This window comes from Onychostoma macrolepis, chromosome 19 (assembly GCF_012432095.1).
Source record: "Onychostoma macrolepis isolate SWU-2019 chromosome 19, ASM1243209v1, whole genome shotgun sequence".
Classification (NCBI taxonomy): domain Eukaryota; kingdom Metazoa; phylum Chordata; class Actinopteri; order Cypriniformes; family Cyprinidae; genus Onychostoma; species Onychostoma macrolepis.
Genome location: NC_081173.1, coordinates 1,237,703 through 1,263,996, shown reverse-complemented (window position 1 = coordinate 1,263,996; position 26,294 = coordinate 1,237,703). Strand labels below are relative to the sequence as shown.

At 37.9% G+C, this 26,294-nt stretch overlaps 2 protein-coding genes across 2 annotated transcripts in view; one reads left to right on the top strand and one right to left on the bottom strand.

Moving 5' to 3' along the window:
- LOC131525111 (SH3 and cysteine-rich domain-containing protein 2-like) overlaps window positions 1–53 on the bottom strand; it is a 51,419-nt gene extending 51,366 nt beyond the window's left edge. Inside the window, exon 1 of the mRNA XM_058752477.1 lies at window positions 31–53. The gene's annotated coding sequence lies outside the window, so the exon portion shown is untranslated. The remainder of the gene's footprint in view (window positions 1–30) is intronic.
- A 3,031-nt stretch (window positions 54–3,084) lies between these two features.
- Window positions 3,085–25,939, top strand: cratb (carnitine O-acetyltransferase b). Its single transcript, XM_058753703.1, has 15 exons — window positions 3,085–3,413; window positions 3,614–3,829; window positions 4,981–5,099; window positions 5,322–5,375; window positions 5,622–5,787; window positions 11,941–12,115; window positions 13,926–14,016; window positions 14,146–14,233; window positions 14,700–14,800; window positions 15,065–15,184; window positions 21,098–21,220; window positions 21,316–21,451; window positions 22,113–22,175; window positions 22,256–22,393; window positions 23,962–25,939. Exons 1-15 carry the CDS (start codon window positions 3,363–3,365, stop codon window positions 24,163–24,165), a joined length of 1,845 nt encoding a protein of 614 aa, XP_058609686.1. The 5' UTR covers window positions 3,085–3,362; the 3' UTR covers window positions 24,166–25,939.
- Window positions 25,940–26,294: the final 355 nt, after the last annotated feature.

Sequence of the window (26,294 nt, the reverse complement as noted above, 5' to 3'; positions counted from 1 at the left end):
CAGCTAATGTAAAGACTAAAGTAAACTTACAGTCGCCTTTAAGTAAATGATCCAGTTTTCTTTAGACCACTCCTACCAGCTATTCTTATACTTTTGGCTGAAGCCATGACCAGTCTCTCTGTGATGAGAAATAGTTCAGTGAGATATTGATAGGCTACATTTATATTTTTGTAGGCTAGATAGATAAGACTGGGGTGTAAACCCCTAAAAAGCTCTTGGAAAGCAAAAGTCTACCCAGTAACCAGTATCCTGAATTTAGGTGGGACAGATTCTGGGTCGCATTTGAGGCTATATGACTAACTAACCTATGTTTCACATTCAGACTGAACACATGCAGAACACAAGTAGCAGAGGTCTGGTGACCCTGCGTAGTTCAGCCCGAGGGTGGCGCTCTAATGATGCAGGCTCTACACGCAGAAAGAATATTATCTTAGAATGCACACCTTAAAGTAGTGTGTGTGTGTGTGTGTGTGTGTGTGTGTGTTTGAATATTGATTTAGATGCGGAGCGCATAGAGAACTGGGTTATTTAACAAACAAACTAGGCTATTTACAGGCTATGTTTTATTTAAATTTCCTTACATACATTTCCATACAGAAAAATATGAGTTTAATAACTCAAGTCGTTTAGTCATTCTTATGCCATCCCAAATGTATGACTTTCTTTCTTTTGCAGAACATCAAACTAAGAAAAGTACAAATCTCATCTCTGTAGATCCGAAAGTGAATGAAGACCCAGATGGAAGCTCAAAAATCAAAGGCGGCATAAATGTAATCCCTACCTATGGCTTCTGTAGGCTACTGAAGAAAAATACAAAAATAAAAGAAAAAGAAAGAAACTAGAAACATTAATAAACTGTATTGTTTATTTAAAGTGCATTTTTACCAAATAACACTGCTCATACATAAAGAAATAAAATAATTTTTTGCTTGACACAGGCTTATGAACCCATTACTGACTGGAGAAATTATTGCGGGTTACTGTTTTGTTTTGTGTGTACATAACATAAAATATGGGGCATATTTTTTAAAGAGATAAACATTACAATATGTCACAATAAAAATTAAGGTCTTCATAGTTGTTTTTATTTATAGTATGAATGAATGAATGAGGCATTTTATATAGCGCTTTATTGTGTATTGCAATACACCCAAAGCGCTTTACAATCATGTGGGGGTCTCTCCTCAACCACCACCAGTGTGCAGCATCCACTTGGATGATGCGACGGCAGCCACAGGACAACGGCGCCAGTGCGCTCACCACACACCAGCTACAGGTGGAGAGGAGAGAGAGATGGAGCCAATCAAGTGGATGGGGATTATTAGGAGGCCATGATTGATAAGGACCAGTGGAGGCAATCTGGCCAGGACACCGGGGTTACACCCCGACTCTTTACGATGAGTGTCATGGGATTTATAATGACCATAGTAAGTAAATATTGACTAACAAAATGTTTTAACAAAAGCACATTAAACTCATTTATTATTTTCCAAGGCCCATATTTACAAAATATAGACAGCTGGGAATCCATACTCTGGTCTCATGAGACCAAGTCCTTCATTTTGGATCTAGCAGCATCTGAAATGCTATGGTGCTGCTAGAGGTACAGTGAGAAGCGCCTGGTTCCCTAACACTGGAAAAAATGATTCATTGAATTTAATACATTTTTTAAGGTAAGTGGTTGCAATCAATTTATTTTAACTACGTTTAAATAAACAAATTTAGTTGACTAACTTTCAACATTTTATTTTTATTTAAATGTAGCTAAAATAATTGTTTTGCAACCACTTACCTTACATTAAAAAAAAAATTAAGGTTAAGGTTATCTTTCAGGATGATGAGACAGTTTGTCAAAAACTTGTAAAGAAAGGTCAGAGTTGTAAAATTACAGAGGATATATTAAGTACGAGAAAACTGTATGTAATCGAGGGCGTACTCAAACCTTCATTTAAACAAAATTAGCTAATTTAGTTATTTTACAGGTGTTAATGATATATTTATCTTGTATTAAGTATATCTTTAATATAAATATATCAATAATAATATATATATTTAATTTCAATTTTGCCATCTTTGCACGAATGATCATTAAGAAAAATAATCTTTTGCATTTGCTCAGAGGGCAGTCTGTATCTCTTTTATTAATGTTAGTTTTCAGGTTCTTACACAGACAGGTCATTTAGCTTCAGACAACCTCAGTATATTATCAGGAGTATTTTTATTTTTATCTGCTTTATTTATTTATTTTATTTTTTTGACTCTCAGTGTTCATTGACTCAAGGACCATAAATAATCTTTAGTGTTCTGCTAAGGAAAGTCACCTGTATCTTCAATGACCTGAGGGTAATTTAAATAACAGCAACATTTGTTTATTTATTTATTCATGTGAACATTTTCTTTAGCCCTGTTTTCTAATGTTAGCCCATCCCTAACCCAAAACCTTAAATGTGGGAACCCAGGACCCTATATCATTTGTTCATTATTCGCCATAAAAATCATGGGAAACACAGGGCTTTAGAAACATCTCTGACCCTGCAGCTCAAAAGCAGTCATAAGCAGCACAGCTATATTTGTAGCAATAGCCAACAATACATTATATGGGTCAAAATTATCCATTTTTCTTTTATGCCAAAAATCATTAGGATATTAAGTAAAGATTATGTTCCATGAAGATATTTTGTAAATTTCCTACTGAATATATGTATCAAAACGTATTTTGTGATTAGTAATTTGCATTGCTAAGAACTTCATTTGGACAACTTTAAAGGCAATTTTCTCAATAGTTGTATTTTCAAAAAACATATGAGTGGTTTTGTCCAGGGTCACATATATTGTCGGGCATATATATATATACTGTAGGGCATTTCAGGTCACTCAGTCCTCATTCTGAATTGACAGGAAAGCAAGTTCCCTTATCACTTATCATCTTTAATTTTACTTTAATATACTATAAGATGAACAGTAAAAAAAACACAGTGTCCTGATGTGGTGATATGTCTGGAATACTGACAGAGGATCCGTGCATGCTTGCCTCAGCCCTTGTCTTCAGGCTCTGAATGGATGTCCTTGTCCTCTCTGATTGTTTCTGCGCACACACACGGAACAATACGGCAGTCCGCACTAAACACAGCACACGTGTTTGCGTCCACACCCCGAGTGCGTGCTGCAGCTCACGAACTTAAGCCGAACGGACAACACTTCAACTGTCACAATAGTTTACTGCCGTCTTGTTTTGTGCCTTAGAAAAACGCGTTATCTTACCGTAATATCATCGATGAAGATTCAGAGTCTCCGTGACGTTCGTGTTTGCGCAAGTTTGAGTAGTTTGCTACTTCACCGCGAGCAACAAACAGCGTAGAGCAATGATTTTAGTGAGATTACCAACAAGAATATGCTCTTTAATCATACTCAGGGTAAGTGTTGTGTAGTATGGTGCACGTGCTTTTGTGGGTGTTAAGCACATATACACATTTAAAAGGCATGATTATTAGAAACAAAACTTGTAAAGCATTTATTTATTAACACACAGATGCTAACTTCTGTCTTTGAGTGCATAAGGATATGAGGGAAGTGACTTTGAAGTGAGAAGCTGAGTTCTGTGTTTGTCCATCAGGCCGCGCTGAGGCAGGCCCACTCCTCGGTTCCGCCGCAGCCGGTGCCTCCGCTCCTCCAGACGCTGCAGCGCTACCTGACGGCCCTGGAGCCGCTCCTGCCGCCGGACGAGCTGCAGCACACCCGCAAGATCGTGCAGAAGTTCGGCTGCCCTGGAGGTCTGGGCGAAAAACTGCAAAGAGAGCTGAATAAGAGAGCAAAGCACTCTCACAACTGGGTGAGAAGAGAACAGCACTAAATAACAATAGAACACGTCAATATCATGATTTATTTGGATAGACTTTAGTACTGTGGTACTTTTTTTGTTTAAATTAGAAATACCATAATAGGCCTAGTGGGTGCCTTTCAGTTCTTAAAGGGGTCATGACATGAGAAATCAAATTCGCCTTGGTATTTTGGCATATAAGAGGTCTTTGTACCATTAAAACATCCTGCAAGTTTCATAGGTTAAAACCTCCTCCTCATTACAAAGCATTTAGGTGTGAATCCTCACTGGTTTCAGGATTCAATTCGATTATGTCAACAATTCGATTCAATTTGATATCACAATTATATCAAATTTATTTTGTGTATTTTTATTAAATTATATAAGCAGGCCACTTTTTAAAATAATTACAAATTAATAATAAATCAAAACAATTGTTAAGAATTTAACCAAATAAATATAGCTTCAAAACATACAAGCAAATACAAAAAGTACTTTCAGTATCTGAAAGTTTACAGACAAACATAGTTATGTTTTTTTTTTTTTTTTCCTCGGTATAAATGCTGTTTGATTATTGCTGAAGAGATCATCAGCTTTCACACTAATGCACAGATTGTGTGTACATCAGTTTCGTGTCACAGAAGTATTCGGAGATGCGAGTGTATTTAACCGCTGCCGCGATCGAGCTTCAGGACAAACAAACACAAAGAGCTGTGAAAGTCTGTCAGTGCATGAGTTTTGTGCATCGAATCCGTGCTGCATTTCCAACGGCAGAAATGAAAGCGTATCTACAGTAAAACACAATTTATGTGTAAGAACTTTATTGACATCATAAGTAAACATATTAAAATAGGAACATATCAAGGAACATATTAAAATAATGAAAAAATCCATGTTATGACCCCTTTAACCTGTGCATCCTTATCTTCTTTCCTTGGGTCTTACCTTCTCTATTTTAGGAGGATGCAAGGATGATGGCATTATAAGAAGAGTATTTGTAAAAGAATGTCTGTCTCTCAAAACCGAATGAACCGCCTCATTTTTGGCATCACAGTTGTGTGCAGCAGTTTTCACTTGAGATTGTGATTGTGCATGTTTAGTTTAGGCGCATTAGCAGGTTTGATCTGGTGTATTTTGTGAGTGTGTGTCTTGACTTTCTGCAGATTTCAGATTGGTGGGTGCAGTGGGCATACCTGGAGTGCAGGCAGCCCTTGGCAGTGCATTCGAACCCTGCCATCTCTTTGCCCAAACGTGACTTCACTGACTGGAGAGGTCAACTAGTGTACGTGACAGCCAGAATCTACACGCACTCAAACAAACACTCTTATAGAGCTACTGATATAAATGTCCTCTCTAGTGATCTTAAGTTTCCTTTCGGATGGTTCAGATAATTGATTGCACCGTAAAAGCATTAAACAAGCTGTTTTATCTGATATGCTCTTTGATCTGCGTATTTAATCTACATGTGGGTAATTTCTATGTGTCTACATTGTTTCCTGTACAGGTTTGCATCGAAGCTAATTGCAGGAGTGTTGGACTTCAAAGCTCAGGTGGACAGGTCTGGACGATATTAACATACAGTGGCAGATTTACCCATTTATGTCCGAGCACCTGTGCTAATTTAACCACTAACCTTTAACTCACGCTGGTCTGCATGTTTCAGTCAAGCAGTGCCAAACACTGGAACTTAATATCCTGATATTATTTCTAAATATATCATACTGTTGCTGTCTGTAGTTCAATGTGACTCCTATCTCTATTTTTCCCTTGATTTCTGTCCACATGTCCTCTCTTGCTCATCCAGTGGGAGGCTGGAGGTAGAGTACATGCGCGGACAGCCATTATGTATGGAGTTGTTTCCTCTGTTGTTCTCCTCCTGTCGAATCCCAGGACCCAAACATGACCATGTGATTCACTATGGACGTCCACGCCGTGGCCCAGCTCACATTACAGTGGTCAGGAACTACCAGGTAACCTAGATTACCTAGTAAGATGATATGATCAAAATAGATAAAATCATGATTCTACAACTCAGCAAAAAATCTTTCCATATGTTTTTGTCACACATGTCCACACTAGGGATGCAGCGATTAACCGGTTTTACGATTAACCACGCTTTAAAACGTCACGGTTAATTAATCGTAAATGCTCCGCTACACCGAGTGTTTCTGTTGCACGGAATGGAACTGTTGAAACAAGAGCAAAACGAAAACAAAGTTACACTAGCGGTGCACCAGCTTAAAATGCTGTGCTTATCAGAGACACGGAGGCTACTGGATTAACTATGACAGAGGAACCAAACAGCGATCCTTTATTTCCACCAGAGAAATGACTGAAGTCGATAGTGTGGGAGCATTTCGGGTACACCAAGAATGACCAGGGCGTCATTTAAATAGTGCCGTAAAATTTGCTAAAGAGCGAATACTTAAGGGATAATGCACAGCTAGCCAACCTGTTCTCCTGTGCAGTAAACGATTTTAATGCACGACGTGAAGGCAAGGACCACCTGACGCAAAGTTCGTTAGCTCTAACATTCTGCCGCTTCAGAGATGAAATAGTGCGGTGAGAGAGTGTGTGAATTAGCCTACCTGCATCTGCGCGTCACTTTAAACAATGAAGATTTGAGTTTAGTTATTTAAACAGTCATTTTACCCCCTCTTTGCTGATTAATATAATGTAGCGATCCAGTATCTATAAGCTATTTTATTAATGAAAGTCGCTGGGCAGCGTTCACAACACGTTTCTGTCCTCCTAAATGTTTGTGTGGGCAGCTCGATCTCGATCTCACAAACCAAAATAATAGATATTTTCTCAGGCCTTATGTAAAATCAGATGAATAAATATTATTAAAATGAATAAGTATGGATGACAGTTGATTACAATAATAGTTTAGTTTATTCCCCTCATTAGTAACAGTGCCCTCTGTGGGATAAAGTTAATATTAGTCATCCCTGTTATAGTATTATTCACAAGTGAATTTATTTTTCACCATCTTTCCAAGTTCTGTACCTCAGGTCCAAAAGAAATGTAGAAAGAATATACAAAATGAAAACACCAAATACATTTGTGATCTATTTCCATTCGTTATTTTCAAAAGGGAAATACTGACATGGATGTTTACAGAGCAGAGGTCACGTTTTTTAATTTCAATGGGAGAGATGTAAATTTTTTTGTGCTGTATTATTGTTTACTGTGTTATTTCTGTTTCAAAAGGCAGCAATCAATAACACTTTAATATCTAAAGAGTGTTTATGTGATTTTATGTTGTGAAATGAATACATGCATAATAATCGTGTAACCGTGATTATTCCTCAGACTATAATCGTACCAACAAAATCTATAATCGTTGCATCCCTACTCCACACGTCGGCGGCAGTTTGCCTGATTCAGCATGATTGGTGCCGTCAGTGAGAGTGAGAACTCTGATTGGATGTTCAGTTTAACGAACGAGTCGGTGCCTGAGAATTAAAGCAGAAGCTGTTCTAATGTTTCATTATCTTAACCGAGCATTCCAGTTCACAAATATTTCCGTAACAGCATGAGCCCCTTAAAATGAAGAGAGTTACACATGAAATGTTTGTCACACTTAAAAGATTCAGATCATCAAACTTATTTTAATATTACACAAATATAACCTGAGTAAATACAAAATGCGGTTTTGAAATAATGATTTCATTTATTAAGGGAAAAAGTAATTGCCCCTAAATCTAAAAATAAAAATGTACGAAAAAAACTTTTCACAGCACTATAACTGATATTCAAAATGGTAAGCGAGCAATTTGTTTACGTTTTTCCGCTTCTTTTGATTGGCAGATATGTACTATTGATAGCTGCAGATATAGACAGTTAATTCCTCTCACGCAGGCGCAGAACGCACGTGTTTGTTTGCAGTCATCAAGCACAGATTTTTGGTCCAGACTCGGCCAACGCAAGGCGACAGCACCGTCAGCTTTCATTGCTGCTAGTTCTTTGAAGTCGGCTTGCTGTGTCTCTGGATTTAGGGGTCCAGGGGCTCTTGGGCTTGAGTCGGGCCCTACAGTTCTCAACAAATGAGATCAACTCGAGCATCACTTTGGAGTAGTACAAAATACACAAGAATACACAAGTAAACTATGAGGTTCATAGAAAAAAAATAAATAAATTCAATATGCTTAGCCCAGTCCAAGTTTAAACCTTGGACATTTTTGGGGCACTTGACTCACGTGTACATTTGTTTTGTGTACAACCTATTCTAGCAGTCAGCATCAAGTACCATATATCATTATAACCAGGAGAAGTTTCAGGCTTGCTAATTTAAGTCCCAATCTTGCAATTTTTTTTCTCTAAGAATGGATTTGCCAGAATTATAAGAAAAAATGCAAGCAAAAGTTTGGTGTTTGTTTTACTGTGAACTCAAACAGAAACTCCTGAAGTTTATACATTTTTCTTTAGGTAGTTATACTGGGATGTTTTACACATCCAAATGAAATTTTGTCTACATCTTACATTGTCTATGCAAGTTATAGCCATGTATTATTAATTTAGGCCTTTTTAACATGAAAAACAGGTCATTTATTTGCTGACAATATAAATAAACACAAAAGTTCATGGAAAAAAAAAAAGTGTGTATATATGTATGTGTGTGTGTATGTGTGTGTGTATATATATATATATATATATATATATATATATATTATATATAAAACACAGCTGGGTAGTAACTGATTACATGTAATCAGGATTATGTAATCAGATTCCAAAAATTAAGTACTTGTAATTAGTTACATTTTAAAATACTCGTAATCAGACTACAGTTACTTTTTTATGGATTACATATTATTCACACAATAGAAATATATTATTCATAATTCATTGATTCTCCCTAATTTCTCTTTTTCATCTTTTACATTTTCCTTTCTAAAATAGCCTACCGATTATATATATATGTATATATAGTCCAGTTTTGTGGACATTCACACAGAGATCAGTCATTAGTCAGGTGGTTAGGTCAGGTGACCACTGGATTTACAAAAATCATTTCGGGTTTAAGAAGGGTTTCATTGCATCAACTACTGATGAACACATTAATTTTTATTTGAATTATTACTCTGTAGGTTTTTTAACCATGTATTATTAATTATAACTAATTAAAATGCACATATTCACGTTATTTCTTAGTTACATGTAATGCAGGCATTACAAAACTTTTTTTAATCTAAACCTTATTCACCAAATATATTTGCTTTACCCTGAGATTTTAAAATAAATATTTCAATAATTAAGTATCACAAAATGAACTGAAACTCAGCATATACTGTATAGGCTAAGTCAGTGGTTCTCAATTCCAGTCCTGGGGACCCCTGCTCTGCACATTTGCATGTCTCCCTTACTTAACACATCTGATTGAGATCATCAGCTTGTGAGGGAGAGAGCCATGAACTGAACATACACCATAATGGCAATTATTGTCATAAATTATTATCAGTAGCTCATATTTAGGCAGTCGCATGGATTTTTATGTAAAACAAAGTCTATAGAAATACAAAGACGGTTCACTCCTATACTTATGAATGGGACAAACTGTAACGCACAATATGGAGGAATAGTCCCACCTTCTAAATGAAAGAGCCATATTTCCCATAGAAACCTGGGGCACATTCAAGCTCAAGCGCAACGTTTTGCTATGGTTTCTGGGTTGAACGACATTTTTCCTGGAAACAGTGTGCAGCGGGGTTTGAGATGTTTTCTCGAATTCGAATGCCATGAGTTGCGCGCTTGAAAACAAAGCCCCCAGATAGTGACCATGTGCTGATTCTGAATGCGTCTCACATAGACTGACAAAGGAGTGTACTTTAAACTTTGATTGATTGTGTTTATGCGGTGCGATATAACATGTCTTCGTGTTTCGTTTGTTAAAAAACGCCTTATTTTTCATATATTTCACCTTTATTGTAAGCCGCTTTCTCCTCTGTCATTTGAACGACCAGTTGACTTCCTGATTCTATGAAACCACTCCCTCAGAAACAGGCAATGGGCTCAGATTGGTTAGTTGGGCCAGTGTGTTTTGATTGGCTAAACTGCGTACTGCACATTGTCCGGAAACTTCACGCCCATTACCTTCACTGGGCGACAGTTGCACGTGCTCCGGTCAAATGTAAATAATGGTGTCAATATTGCAGTATCAGTTTGAGCCAGAATCAGACCCAGAAAGCGGTAATGAAGAGAGTCAAGCAGAACTTCCGCAAGCACGGCTCTTACAAAACGTTTCTGAATGAAAGTTTGCTGTTGTGATTACATAGAATTTTTTGAAGTTTGTGTTTGTCTTATACTCACAAAACTAACTGGCTACTATAACCAAACAGCGTTGGCTTGTGTTTACGTTCTTGATCAAATCGAAAAATTACGTCATAAAGTATACATGGAAAATACATTTACAAAATTAGTACAGAATTACAAATTCGGGTCCAAAATGTTTGTACGCGTTTGTCAAAGACACACGAAATAGCATTTAACTAACTGGCTACTAAAGCCAGCGTTGGCATTTGTTTGCGTCCTTGATAAAACTAAAACATTACGTCTGAAATTATACATGCAAATACATTTAAAATGATTAAATCTTACTTACAGGTTGTGGCCCAACAACTGCTGCTTCTGGTTTTAAAGTTGGAACTGCTCCATGTTTTAGTCATAGTTTCTGTGTGAATCCGGCATTGAACTCTGAACTCTCTTGATTCTGGAAGGTGTCTTCCGTAAAATGCGCAGCACAGAGAGCTAAATTAGGATTGTAATTGTCAGGAACATAATCAAACATAAATTTTAACCATTGTTGACGAACTACAGCATCTGTAGGAAGCCCAAACACAGAAGACCTGACAGCTGGGTGAAAATAACACCGTTTCGACGGCATGGCTACAACTCTCCACTATAACTCTTCCTCTTCGACAAAGCCGCAGAACATGGCCTTGCCCCCTCTTTGGCATGTTCCGGAGGGAGGGGTTGATGCAAATGTATGGGTTTATTACGTATGCAACCCGGGAAGTATCTCGTTGTAGTCCCATATGAGTCGTTTTTGTAGGCATTAAACTTCCTGATTTTTAAAAGACGATGTCTCCGCTTACTTTGAACTTTCGGCGCAGCAACTTTGCAGATACTGTTTATGCACCAACAGCAACATTACACACTATTTAAAATGAAAAAAGTGAAATCGCAGTAAACCACCCCTTTAAAGGCTTGCGCACTCAACTGCTTGCGAAATGGAGCTTTGTTCTCGTGTATCTTACCTCTCTCATTCGGCACAAATCCAAATATTCCATAATATTTCCATATTTGCGATGTATCTGAATGCAAAACTATTGTTTATTATGTAAATGATAGGCTTTGTACAACATGGAGGCAGGCGCGCTGATGTTTGGTTCACTGTATTTTATTTTGATAAAGTACCAACTGCGCTGTCAAGTTAGCAATGCTGGAACTGATATGTTTTGTGTGTCTGTGCACGATCACTTCAACTGTTTCCTTATACCAGCAGAATCCACTTTAAACACTCCGTCATTTATTGTCTTATTAATGCATCATTGTAAAAGGTCTACTTTTATTTGTGTACACTCACAATGAAAACAAAACATTGTGCTTTTGTAAAATAAAGAAAACAAATAGGATGTCACTTTCTGCCATTTGAGTTTCCTTTCTGTGAACAAATTAAGCGCGTCACAAAAATGAACTGAAACTCCGTATATACTGTATAGGCTAAGTCAGTGGTTCTCAATTCCAGTCCTGGGGACCCCCTGCTCTGCACATTCTGCATGTCTCCCTTACTTAACACATCTGATTGAGATCATCAGATGAGGGGAGAGAGCCATGAACTGAACATACACCATAATGGCAATTATTGTCATAAATTATTATCAGTAGCTCATATTTAGGCAGTCGCATGGATTTTTATGTGGAAATAGGCTAGGCTTAAAGTCGTAAAAATTAGCAGAATATTTGTTACCTTCTTCTGGGGAGGTTGGGCAGAAACAATTTGGCGCCTATGGTTCTTGTAATAAATCGGGTTATATACACATTAGAATTATATGAGTATACAGTTTCTTTAAAACAAACAAACATGTATATCTTAGTGATTATTGAGTGGTTGTGTGTAGTTTTTCCAGCTGGATGTTTACAACAGCGATGGAACACCATTGACAGAAAGTCAGATCCATGCTCAGCTGTTGCGGATCCGCTCTCAGTCATGGAAAACCGATAAGGAACCAATGGGGATTTTGACCAGCGAGCATCGTCACACCTGGGGTCAGGCTTACACGCGCTTGCTCAGAGGTAAACCTGACCTGCACACTCAACTACTGTTAAACATAACACCAGAAAAGATCCTTTAGCGAGTTATGCACAGTAGGGTTGTAATATACGAGGCTAGTCTCTGGCTTCACTCATGTGACCCATTGTGGATTTTGAGACCAGTTACATTTCACTCTTTACCATCTACAGTGGGGCAAAAAAGTATTTAGTCAGCCACCAATTGTGCAAGTTCTCCCACTTAAAAAGATGAGAGAGGCCTGCAATTTTCATCATAGGTATACCTCAACTATGAGAGACAAAATGAGAAAAAAAAATCCAGAAAATCACATTGTAGGATTTTTAAATAATTAATTGTTAAATTCCTCGGTAAAATAAGTATTTGGTCACCTACAAACAAGCAAGATTTCTGGCTCTCACAGACCTGTAACTTCTTCTTTAAGAGGCTCCTCTGTCCTCCACTCGTTACCTGTATTAATGGAATCTGTTTGAACTCGTTATCAGTATAAAAGACACCTGTCCACAACCTCAAACAGTCCAACTCCAAACTCCACCATGGCCAAGACCAAAGAGCTGTCAAAGGACACCAGAAACACAATTGTAGACCTGCACCAGGCTGGGAAGACTGAATCTGCAATGGTTAAGCAGCTTGGTGTGAAGAAATCAACTGTGGGAGCAATTATTAGAAAATGGAAGACATACAAGACCACTGATAATCTCCCTCGATCTGGGGCTCCACACAAGATCTCACCCCGTGGGGTCAAAATGATCACAAGAACTGTGAGCAAAAATCCCAGAACCACACGGGGAACCTAGTGAATGACCTGCAGAGAGCTGGGACCAAAGTAACAAAGGCTACCATCAGTAACACACTGCGCCGCCAGGGACTCAAATCCTGCAGTGCCAGACGTGTCCCCCTGCTTAAGCCAGTACATGTCCGGCCCGTCTGAAGTTTACTAGAGAGCATTTGGATGATCCAGAAGAGGATTGGGAGAATCAGATGAAAACAAAATATAACATTTTGGTAAAAACTCAACTTGTCGTGTTTGGAGGAGAAAGAATGCTGAGTTGCATCCAAAGAACACCATACCTACTGTGAAGCATGGGGGTGGAAACATCATGCTTTGGGGCTGTTTTTCTGCAAAGGGACCAGGACGACTGATCCATGTAAACGAAAGAATGAATGGGGCCATGTATCGTGAGATTTTGAGTGAAAACCTCCTTCCATCAGCAAGGGCATTGAAGATGAAACGTGGCTGGGTCTTTCAGCATGACAATGATCCCAAACACACCGCCTGGCAACGAAGGAGTGGCTTCAGAAGAAGCATTTCAAGGTCCTGGAGTGGCCTAGCCAGTCTCCAGATCTCAACCCGCTGTTGCCCAGCGACAGCCCCAAAACATTACTGCTCTAGAGGAGATCTGCATGGAGGAATGGGCCAAAATACCAGCAACAGTGTGTGAAAACCTTGTGAAGACTTACAGAAAACGTTTGACCTCTGTCATTGCCAACAAAGGGTATATAACAAAGTATTGAGATGAAATTTTGTTCTTGACCAAATACTTATTTTCCATCATAATTTGCAAATAAATTCTTTAAAAATCCTACAATGTGATTTTCTGGATTTTTTTTTCTCATTTTGTCTCTCATAGTTGAGGTATACCTATGATGAAAATTACAGGCCTCTCTCATCTTTTTAAGTGGGAGAACTTGCACAATTGGTGGCTGACTAAATACTTTTTTGCCCCACTGTAGCTGCATAGTTCCACTGTCTCGAGTTTTATGCTTGATGTAAACATTTCGTTTGTTTATTTTTATTTTTTTTTCCCTCTTCAGATAAAATCAATAAAGAATCTGTGAGGCTGATAGAGAAATCGATCTTTACGCTGTGTTTGGACTCTCCAGTTATGAGGATTTCTGATGACAAGTAAGAATTGATTGATTGTGGATGATACTGACAGTTATTAGAGCTAAGCAGTGTATTTTCATCTAACTGAAAACAAATCTTTACCGGTGATTGTTTGATGTGGTGCTAAGGATGTTGGTTGTTTGGCAGGTATTCTAGTCGAATGGCAGCACAGATTTTGCATGGCGGTGGGACTTTCTCAAACAGCGGCAATCGCTGGTTTGACAAGACGCTACAGGTGAGCTGCATGGCCAAGGCCTGGTCTTAATGCTCTGGCATTTAAACTAGGACTAAACAAGGACCGGCTCTCGTTAATAGTTAAGGATGGTGAATGACCCTTTTTTCAGGTAATTTATTTGCAAAGCAAACCCTGATGGCACAATTAACAAAGTAATTTGTGTATGGAGAATATATTAATCATCATTACTCAACATGTTTAAAACAACATGTTCAAGTAAAGATTGCTGTTGCAGTAATTTATGCTGTGAGTGTCATCCACACAAATTGCAGAACCTAATATTTAAACAAGCTTTTTTTTTTTTTGCTTGGAACTGAATTCAGTAACGAGTATAAACCATGATTAATCTCATTTAATATTTTAATCAGTTTCAGATTTTCTTAATTTTCATTAACCTATTTGTTTTTTTCCCTGTATCTGTTTATTTTTGTTTTATTTATTTATTTCCTCTCTGTTCTGTGTTCAGTTTGTTGTTGGTGAGGATGGGTCTTGGGGTCTCTTGTATGAACATGCGACAGCTGAAGGTCCACCTATAGCCACATTGTTGGATCATGTACTGGAATACTGGTATTTACAAACCTAATAATCATGCCTTAAGGCAAACTCTTCTATGCATTTCTAATCTCTGCATTGCTTTATTAGGCAGCATCTCAGTAGCCAAATTGTTTTGTTTAATGGTGTCACTCCTACAACGTTTTTGAAGAATCCTCGTCCTTGTCTGTTGGAGGTTTGTGAGGAGAGGTGCACATGCACAGACTCTCGGCTAGTGAGATGCCGCCCTAAAAAGAGATTAGTGTGGTAACAGTAACTGACAATGTTTTTCTCTGTTAGTAAGAAACCGGACAGAATGCGAGCTCCTTTGATTCCTCTGCCCATGCCCAAGAAACTCTACTTCTACATCAATTCTGAGATCAAATGGGATCTAGAGATGGCCAAGCAGAACCTGGATATGTGAGTTCAAATGCCTGTTACTGTTTTGGGCTCTTTTGGTTAGTTTTAAGATCAGACACACCACAGCAATCTGGTTTATCTGCAAAGGCTTAGCTGTGCTAGCTGGGAGTTTGGCCAGATATAGCATTTCAGTAGTCCAGTCTTGAGCTCACAGGAGCTTGGACCAGTAGCTAAATTTACTAAAGTAATAAAATGATTATCACAATACTGTACTTAATGTCTCCTAGTAGTATTGTGGTACAACTCATATTGTTATCAAAGTGCTATTCTGTTGCATTTACAGTTTACAGCAGTGTTGCCAACTTTACTTTACTTTATATAGTTTGCGAAACTTGCCAGTACGGCTCATGAGCACGAGGTCTTCCTTTCCAGTCACATTTACAATTTTTCTGTATCTTCTCTGATTTCTCTGTCTTCAATATGAGCTAGTATATTTTTTTTGCTCCATGTATATACAGGTGCTGGTCATATAATTAGAATATCATCAAAAAGTTGATTTATTTCACTAATTCCATTCAAAAAGTGAAACTTGTATATTATATTCATTCATTACACACAGACTGATATATTTCAAATGTTTATTTCTTTTAATTTTGATGATTAGAGCTTACAGCTCATGAAAGTCAAAAATCAGTATCTCAAAATATTAGAATATTACTTAAGACCAATACAAAGAGGATTTTAGAAATCTTGGCCAACTGAAAAGTATGAAAATGAAAAGTATGAGCATGTGCAGCACTCAATACTTAGTTGGGGCTCCTTTGCCTGAATTACTGCAGCAATGCGGCGTGGCATGGAGTCGATCAGTCTGTGGCACTGCTCAGGTGTTATGAGAGCCCAGGTTGCTCTGATAGTGGCCTTCAGCTCTTCTGCATTGTTGGGTCTGGTGTCTCTCATCTTCCTCTTGACAATACCCCATAGATTCTCTATGGGGTTCAGGTCAAGCGAGTTTGCTGGCCAATCAAGCACAGTAACACTATGGTCATTGAACCAGCTTTTGGTACCTTTGGCAGTGTGGGCAGGTGCCAAGTCCTGCTGGAAAATGAAATCAGCATCTCCATAAAGCTTGTCAACAGAAGGAAGCATGAAGTGCTCTAAAATTTCCTGGTAGATGGCTGTGTTGACTGTGGACTTCAGAAAACACAGTGGACCAACACCAGCAGATGACATGGCAGCCCAAATCATCACTGACTGTGGAAACTTCACACTGGACTTCAAGCAACATGGATTCTGTGCCTCTCCACTCTTCCTTCAGACTCTGGGACCTTGATTTCCAAATGAAATGTAAAATTTACTTTCATCTGAAAAGAGGACTTTGGACCACTGAGCAACAGTCCAGTTCTTTTCTCCACAGCCCAGGTAAGATGCTTCTGGCGTTGTCTCTGGTTCAGAAGTGGCTTGGTAGCCCTTTTCCTGAAGACGTCGGAGCGTGACTCTTGATGCACTGACTCCAGCTTCAGTTCTCTCCTTGTGAAGCTCTCCCAAGTGTTTGAATCGGCTTTGCTTGACTGTATTCTCAAGCTTGCGGTCATCCCTGTTGCTTGTGCACCTTTTCCTACCCAAATTCTTCCTTCAGTCAACTTTGCATTTAATATGCTTTGATACAGCACTCTGTAAACAGCCACACCTTTCAGTAATGACCTCTGTGACTTACCCTCTTTGTGGAGGTGTCAATGTTCGTCTTCTGGATCATTGCCAAGTCAGCAGTCTTCCCCATTATTGTGGTTTCAAAGAACAAGAGATACCCAGAATTTATACTGTAGGGATGGTCATTTATTCAAACTCAAATGTAAATATTCTAATATTTTGAGATACTGATTTTTGACTTTCATGAGCTGTAAGCTCTAATCATCAAAATTAAAAGAAATAAACATTTGAAATATATCAGTCTGTGTGTAATGAATGAATATAATATACAAGTTTCACTTTTTGAATGGAATTAGTGAAATAAATCAACTTTTTGATGATATTCTAATTATATGACCAGCACCTGTATACGTTCGATGGCTGTTTCTGGACGTTATGGCACATAAAGTTTAGAGGTCGACCGATAGTGGATTTTACCGATAGCTAGGTTGGACCACACTGGCCGATACAGATTAATCAACCGATAGTTTTCTAAATGGATACTGAAAGAAAGCTAGTGCTTTACTATTTAAAAAAAAAAAAAAAAAAAAAAGCAGTAACAGTACTGAACCATACTTTGTAAATGAATAAAAATATTAATATTATTTACTATATTGATCATTAAAGTTATTTCATAGTTTGCTAATGTTAAAAGAAGAAACTTTTAAAATTTAAAAATGTAGCCTATTAGTAGTTAATAGTGAATGTTGAAATGAACACACTAACAAGGAACAATACTTCTACGGTTTTCATTAATGCTACCAATGGACTCTTATTGTTAAGTACTACCATTTAATTTCAACAGTCATGCTTAAAGATGGCCATCTTTAAATATCAACACAAGGCCATAGCATTAAAATTACATACATATGGATATTGTATTTGTACTCACACACTTTATTTGCTTCTATTTTTTAACATTTGATAATTGTCTAATCCAAAAAAAAAAAAAAAGTTAGTCTAACACTAACCAAAGGCGCAGGGCTGCGTCTAGGAGAACTCAGAGGTATCACTCACACACACACCAGACGCTTTGCGTTCAAATCAAGTGGCGGTCTAAAACTATTTATTTAATCACCAAACGGACATAAGTTTGCTCCAAGAATGAACAATGTGGCATAAATGAGTTTGAAGTTCGGTGTTTAAAAAAACAGAGCAAGCAGAAAGAGAACGCGATCTGTATTACAGCTCTCTACATGAAGCATGCAGACTTTATTAGAGCCACAGAAAGACAAACGTTTTGCTGATAAATGCACAATGCATAATTTATAGCCTAGGGTGAAGTGATTATGTACATTCACAACGATTTGGGACAAATATAATGTAATTTAATAGAAAACTATGTGACTGGCGCTCTGTTCCGCGGCAGGCTTTTCTGTCGGCTGTGTTTAAATGCGAGTCTGGAGTTTCCCGCTCTGTGCAGCGCGCAGTGTCACGTGTCAAAATAAACAACACGTGCTGTCAGTGATTTCCGCCTCTAGAGGCCGCTCTCATACTGTATATGACAGCAGACCATTCTCAGCCGCTCCATCAACGGTTGGAAAACTATCAGCATGGATTTTTGCCGATAACCGATAGTTGCGGCAATCAACTATCGGTGCCGATGAATCGGTCGACCTCTAATAAGTTAACACTTCATGTTCGAAAAACTCACTGCACCAAAGCAGCTTTACAGTGTCAAACAAGAAAATGGTTTGTCAGTAATGCAAGAGGACAATAACAGTTATTTTTTCAGCTATAGTCAAGTCAAGTCACCTTTATTTATATAGCGCTTTTACAATACAGATTGTGTCAAAGCACTTAACAGCATCAAATTGGAGGATAGAGTGTCAGTAATGTATAATGATAAGATTAAACACTCAATTTTCAGTTAAAGGCATTTCATTATTGAATTCAGAGATGTCATTGTCTAGCTCAGTTTAGTTTAAATAGTATCTGTGCAATCAAATCGACGATAATCGCTAGAAATTAAGTGTCCCCAACTGAGCAAGCCAGAGGCGACAGCGGCGAGGAACCAAAACTCCCTCTGTGACAGAATGGAGAAAAAAACCTTGGGAGAAACCAGGCTCAGTCGGGGGGCCAGTTCTCCTCTGACCAGACGAAACCCGCAGTTCAAAAGTTTCTATTTCTATTTTAATTTTGTTGCAATTTCTAACAATAGTAGTATTATGTAGTTAGGTATTTTATTATATTTTAGTTATTTTGTTATAGTCAATTCATTGATTCATTGATTGTTATCATCCAGGTCATCTCTCTTCCGATAGTGCCTGTGCAATCAGTCAAGGGTCCCCAACTAAGCTAGCCAAAAAGCAAAGAACCAAAACTCCATCGGTGACAGAATGGAGAAAAAACCTTGGGAGAAACCAGGCTCCGTCAGGGGCCAGTTCTCCTCTGGCCAGACGAAACAGCATGGCGTGGTTTAATTCCAGGCTGCAAGACAGCTCCGATTGAGCAGAGGACTTGTCTGGTTTCCGTGGTCTTGTGCCGATGGTCTTCGTAGGGGATCTGTCTCTGGGGTGCATCTAGTTTTATATGTTTAATAGGGAGCCAGTTCAGTGTTGACAGAACCGGGCTAATGTGGTCATACTTCCTGGTTCTAGTAAGGACTCTAGCTGCTGCATTTTGGACCAACTGTAGTTTGTTTATTAAGCGTGCAGAACAACCACCCAATAAAGCATTACAATAATCTAACCTTGAGGTCAGTTTACATTTCTGCATTTGACATAGAGATATATTTTTTTAAGATGTAAAAATGGCGTTTTACCAATGCTAGAAACATGGTTTTAAAAGGAAAGATTGCTATCAAATAGCACACCTAGGTTCCTAACTGATGACGAAGAATTGACACAGCAGCCGTCAAGTGTTCTAGGTTATTACATGCAAAGGTTTTTGGTCCAATAATTGAAAGCTAACACAGTGTTCCTCGTTTAAAATAATGTATTCATCTGGTTTTAGCCAGGTTTCTGACAAACAGAGCACATCTAGGTTATGATCAGTGATCATAGGGATCTAATATTCAATAAGCCAAGCTTTATCGTTTGTTTATCTGTATCATATCTGTTTTTTTATTTGTTGAACAATTAAATTGTTACTATTACTTTGGTTTGGATGTTTTCTGTATTTTCTAGTTCGGGGAACAGACACAGTCTCTATAGTGTGATTATGTAGGTGAATGAGTTTCTATGTGCTGAGAATTAACTGACTTCTGAAACGTCTAAAGCTGATTTCCGGAAACTTTCCAAAAATCCTGGAAAGTTTTCCGAAATTTACTGGAAATGTTTCAGCTTTTTGCAACCCTAATGGAAATTACCTTTGCATTTATCTTTCTTGACATTTAAAACCTTGGATGGAGACATTCTCTTTATCTCTAATTTAGTGTGAAGACAGCACAGCACAGATGAAACAGTGATAGAAAATGATTGAAATGAGTGTACAGTATATTATATAATGTAATAATTTATGTAGTAATAGATTTTCATCATGTAATATGAAATGTGGCCCCTGGACCACAAAACCAATTTTTAGAAATTGAGATTTATACATCCATTGATGTATGGTTTGTTAGGATTGGACAATATTTGGCTGAGATTTTGAAAATCTGGAATCTGAGGGTGCAAAAAAATCTAAATATTGAGAAAATCACCTTTAAAGTTGTCCAAATGAAGTTCAAAAATGAAGTTTTGATATATTTACAGTAGGAAAATATCAAAATGGAACATGATCTTTACTTTGGCATAAAAGAAAAATCTATAATTTTGACCCATACATTGTATTTTTGGCTATTGCTACAAATATACCCCAGCGACTTAAGACTGGTTTTGTGCTCCAGGGTCACAAATAGAGTAGGCTAATACATATTAAATAGCATAATTTAAGTACAACACAGATGTAGCCTATGTTTGGTCTATGTTTCATGGCGCACACACATTAGGTTGCTATTAAAAATTCTACATTCGTCAGCTATGTTTGAATGATAAAAGCCAAAGCCAAGTCAAACATTAGTCTGTGTGTGTAAATATTTGCAGTTTAAAGAATGTTGGCCTCAGCAGTATTTTGAGGCTATAACGTGAAAACCTTCAAAACTGGCAGTTGTTGAGGTAGTGAGCACTGAATTTGAACTGTTCTGGTTGGTGCAGTACGACAACAACCCAGGTGTACCATAATGGATTGAGTTTTCTTTGCAAATTTGAGAATGACGTCGTCTCTTACATTTATTAAGAAGTGGAGGAAATCAAGAACTGAATGCTGATAATAATATGTATTTTTAAAACAAAATTCTTCCCTTAGTCTCATCAACGATTTGGACATCAAATGTTTTAACTTCCAGCGCTTTGGAAAAGAGTTTGTCAAACAACTTAAGCTGAGTCCGAACTCCTTCATCCAGGTGGCGATTCAGCTGGCCTACTACCGGTGAGGCTTTTAGAAGACGTTCAGGCGTCATCCAGTAACAACAGATGATAAAAGTGAATAAATGAAGTGTGCGTTTGGCTCCTGTTCTCTGCTAGAGTCCACAGTGAAGTGTGCGCCGCCTGCGACATCGCCTCTCTGAGGATGTTCCGGGGGGGAAGAACAGACTACATCCGCTCTCCGACCAATCAGATGCTGAGCTTCATACAGGCCTTTGACGATGATGCCGTTTCTGTGAGTTATGGATCAGTAGATCACAGTTACGTCACTCGCAGCTGTGCACGCATTGTGGTGGCAGAAAAACACTGATAACTAGTTGTATTATTGTGCCTTTGGATGTCAGAGTCGGAATGCGAATGATTTTTATAGAATACTGTCATCAAAGACTCCAAACGCAGATGTTTAAACGGACGAACTACGAATGAAACCTGCTATGATTACTTTTAAAGCATAAATTTGATTTAAACAATAGGTCTATATGCAGTTCATTGGGGACATATTTTATTTACAGTTACAGCATGAAATACTATTTAAACCTATAACGTTTTGCATCTATTTTTATTCTTGCAAATGCAAGTTTATATCTCGTAGTTCTGACTTTATAACTAGGTTTAACTTGAGAACAGCGAGTTTGTCAATTCTGAGGAAAAAAGCCAGAAGTGTTGGACATAAACTCATGATTCTGAACCGAGGGGAAAAGAGAGATTTTTCTTATCAGAATTGTGAGATATAATCTCTAAATTCTTTTATTCCATGGACTGCTACATTAAAACTGTCATTTTCTGCCACCAGATAGGCTCCAAACACCGAAATTGGTCTATTAGCATGGTGGAGAGGAGACCACGTGAGATGTAACGCTGGTCATTAAGTGTGTGTGTGTGTGTGTGTGTTTTAGAGAGAAGCTAAGGTGCAGCTGCTGAGAGGGGCTGTTGATGCGTACAGCATCCTCACAGAGCAGGTGAATAACATGGACACTTGTGACTCCCTGCCCACATCCTAATTTATGTTGACTGCATAATGAGTGTCATTTTTGATCAGTTGCTGATGGGGCAGGGTATAGACCGCCACTTGCTGGGTCTTAAACTTCAAGCCATCGAGGAGGGACTGAGCGTGCCCCGAATCTTCATGGACACGGCCTATGGACTTGCCACTCACTGGAAACTCCGAACAGGACAGGTAACTTTTAGTTACATTCAAACTAAAGCTGCCTTAAAGGGGTCATGAACTGAGAAACTTTTGACATGTAAGAGTCTATAAAAACATCCTGTAAGTTTCAGAACTCAAAATTTTCTCGTTAGTCTAAAAACAGCTTATATTGAAGGCAGTCTGCCAAAACAACAGCTGAAAGAAGGTGCCACTCCTCCTCTGCAGAAGATGATCAACACCTGCCTCTACATCACTGCCTGTTTAGCCCCGCCCACCGATTCTACATCACTGCTTGTTTAGCCCCGCCCACCGATTCGCGCACGTAGTGTAAATAATGAAAAGTTGAGGCGAACACGCAGCGCAGAAACCAAACGATAACGATGCTCTGAAGACGAGACGCTGTGCCAAGTTGTGGAAAAACGGTCTTTGCATTGCCTTCCTTCTGATCCCAACGTTAGGAAAGAGTGATTTAATTTTTTTTTTATGAAGATCCGGACCACGTCAGTAAGAACTCAGTCCTTTGTTTACTTAATTTCAACTCGGATTCGTTTACAAACAAGGCACAATTCGATGCAGGATTTTCAGAGAGATTGAACCTAAAAGACGATGCTGTGAGACTATATTGGATTGTGATTAACTGTTTTTATTACGTGATCACTATTGCTTTGTCTGTTAAACAGACCGTTTGATACGAGTATTTATGCGTTTTTGATCTAAATCACAGCAGCGTCTATCTGTGAGGAATGTAGGCTGTCAATCATAACTATTAGCCAATCACAGCAGTGGGCGTTTACTTCTGAGTCTACAATCCTCCACAGCTATTCAAACAGAGCCTTCTGATGAGGGGGCAAAAACAGGACAGAATTACAGCTTATTATTTCTAAATTATGTTTTGAGACGTAAAAATCTTGATAACATTAAGTGGACCTCAACTCAGAGAACAGTACAAAATAAAAAACAGAGGCAGTTCATGAGCCTTTTAATTCATTCTCAGATCATATTTCGGCATGAATGTTAGCACCAAAATTAAATAATAACAGTGCAAACATTTCATTCTTCTGGTTTGAAAACCAAAACTGAAGGAACGTCACAGAATGGAAGATTCATGTCTCTTCATCCCCATACTGAGTGCATTGCAGATCTGTTGTGTTGTGGCTTGTTACCCTCTTCTCACCATAGACTGTAAAAATGAGAAATGAAGCCAAAATATCCCAGATATGGCAGCTGTCATCTGGCGTGGATGATGTTGTTTGGAGCCAGAGTCTGCAAAGTAGTAAACTTGTGGAGCCGCGGTATCAAGGTCTTATTAGAACAATGAACACTTTTTTTTTTTTCACACGGAAACCATATTTGGGATTTATTCATTTACATTTTTTTACTATTATTAATTCATAAAATGTATATAGATTAAAAAAAAACATTAATTCGTTCGATTGGCTCAGGTCCCATTCGTTTACATTGAGGGGTGGGGTTTTTGACCTGTCCTGGCTGCACTTTTCGTTCCATGCCCGTTTAAATTGTTGAGTTTACACAGCAGGCCTAAACGTTGAAAAAAGGTCATAAAGTTAAAAGCACTTGCATGTTGCTTCTCCTCACAGGTGCCCTCCAACACAGACAGTGTGATGTGTTTTGGACCGCTGGTTCCAGATGGCTATGCAGTCTGTTACAATCCACAGCAAGATCACGTCCACTTCTCTGTGACTGCCTTCAACTGCTGTGAGGAAACCAACGCAGAGAAGCTGGCTCTCACATTGGAAAGATCGCTGCGTGATCTCCAGGAGTTATTTCAGCCCACCGTCTAGACATTCAGAGATGGTTTTAACACTCTAATCCAGCGTCGTGGCAGCTTCAGGAACACAGTCTTTAATACGAGGTGAACAGAATGCACTCCTGAACGTGCCAGGCTTTGTTAAACGAGTGGAATTCATGGAAGCTTGAATGAAGTACAGCACTTTTGAGCACCTGAGATGCAGGTGTACATGTATGATGGACCATTTGCTAATAAGAAATACATCACTATTTTTGGTATTTTAAGAACAGCCACGAAAGCTTAAACCAGTAATCTAATGTAATACCAAACTTAAAGGCGCTTAAAATATGAAATTATCTCATTTTGTGCATTTGGGTTCCTCTACAGCATGTAGTTTCAACTAAGTCTGATTTTGTGTGACATGTTACATACCAGCAGTTCAATTTGATGAACACTTCTTCCTCGTTAAATGTGTGCTTTGTCAGGAAGTGGCCAAATATTTAAATCACACGCATATGTTCGTGTGAAATGACTGATTGTCTTACAAAATCAGTTCTTGTTACTGTTTAAGCATACAGGAGATGTCTGTTACTCATTATGTCCTAAAAAAAAAATAAAAAAATAAGAAGTTTGTTGTCTGGTAATTAATTGAGTACAGTAACAAATGAGTTTTCTTTTAGAAACCTGTGCCAGAGTTCTCCAAATCTCAGGGAGGACAAGGAGTAATTCCTGCTAGTTGCACCAAAATGGTTTCCGGACCTGTTACAATATGGATAATCTTGCCATATTGATATAAAAATACAAAGTGTAAGAAAATATATTCCATTCATTTTAATTAACAATATTCAGTGCATTAAACATTACGTTATGTGAAGGTTTCTCAAAGGTTTGTAAAAGTACTTTTTTTTTTTTTTTTTTTTTTAAGTATTTTATTTGTTTACTTGCTTGTTATGTGACCATTAACCAACATCAGAGAACCATGAACATGCAAATGTGATAATTATTAAAATATGTATTTTGAATATTTCAGGGGAATTCAAGTAAATATATTAGGTGAAAGAGCTTCAGATTACAAAAAAGTTTGGAAATGCCTGGAAATGTTACATGTAAATAAGAAATAACATTAAGTGTTTGAAAGACTAGTGACATAGTAATAGATTGTTAAATGAGTTGATGTGTTCATCAGTAGCTGATGCAATGTTGAAACGCTTCTTAAACCTGAAATGATTTTTGTAAGTCCGTTGGTCAAATGCTGTGCAAATCCTGACTAATGACTATTGCGTGAATGTCCATAGAACTGGACGACTTTTTAAGTGTATTTCAGCTGTAGGCTATTTTACAAAGGAACATTTAAAAGAGGAATTAGGGAGAATCAATTCTGAATAATTTATGTAGCCATGTAATCAATAACATTTTAAAAACGAGTCTGATTATGAGTATTTTAAAATGTAATTTTATCTAGAAAGCTCTGCTGGCTTTCTCTTTGGGGTGTTTTGTAAAATGCAATTAAATCAAGAATCTGTGATTTTGTTCGTTCTCTTTAACTTTTATTTAATTGACTAAAGTACAAAGAAAAGATTTCCAGTGTTTTCAGTGGCCACCTTAATTTCATTTTGTAAATCTAAACAGATTTTGATAAATGCAACAGGAACAAACACACTCCTCACGCTTCTGTTCACAAAAAACTGTGCGCTCTTGTTAATGTTTTGGATATTTTAACAAATATTTAGCAAATACAGTCTAATCAATTCTCTCTTGATTTTGTTGACATTTTTTGCTCCTCCTGAGGTAAACATCTTAGAAATCATACTAAGTGATGTTTTTTTTTTTAGCTAAAAATGCAGAAAGTGTGAGGGGTAGATTTAGGGTAAGGGATAGAAAATTCAGTTTGTACAGTATAAAAACCTTTGTGTATGGAATGTCCCCATAAAACATGAAAACCCAATGTGTGTGTGTGTGTGTGTGTGTAATTCACATTTTTAAAAGGCAGAGCTGGGTAGATTACTTACAAATTGTAATCTGTTACTGATTACAGATTACATGAAAACTAGTTAGTAGCATAATCTAGGTTACTCATATTAATGTAATCTGACCACTTTTTAGACTTGCATAATAACTTGCATAATTATTTGTTTCATGCATGGTCTAATTGCTTTAGAGGTGTTTTCCACACCTCAAATT

What these genes read in the sequence shown, in the direction of transcription:
- cratb (XM_058753703.1), top strand. Translation starts at nt 3,363, where the DNA reads ATGATTTTAGTGAGATTACCAACAAGAATATGCTCTTTAATCATACTC. An exon ending in TTACACGCGCTTGCTCAGAG is followed by an intron (nt 12,116 to 13,925) that starts GTAAACCTGACC and finishes TTCCCTCTTCAG; the next exon opens with ATAAAATCAATAAAGAATCT. An exon ending in ACAGCATCCTCACAGAGCAG is followed by an intron (nt 22,176 to 22,255) that starts GTGAATAACATG and finishes ATTTTTGATCAG; the next exon opens with TTGCTGATGGGGCAGGGTAT.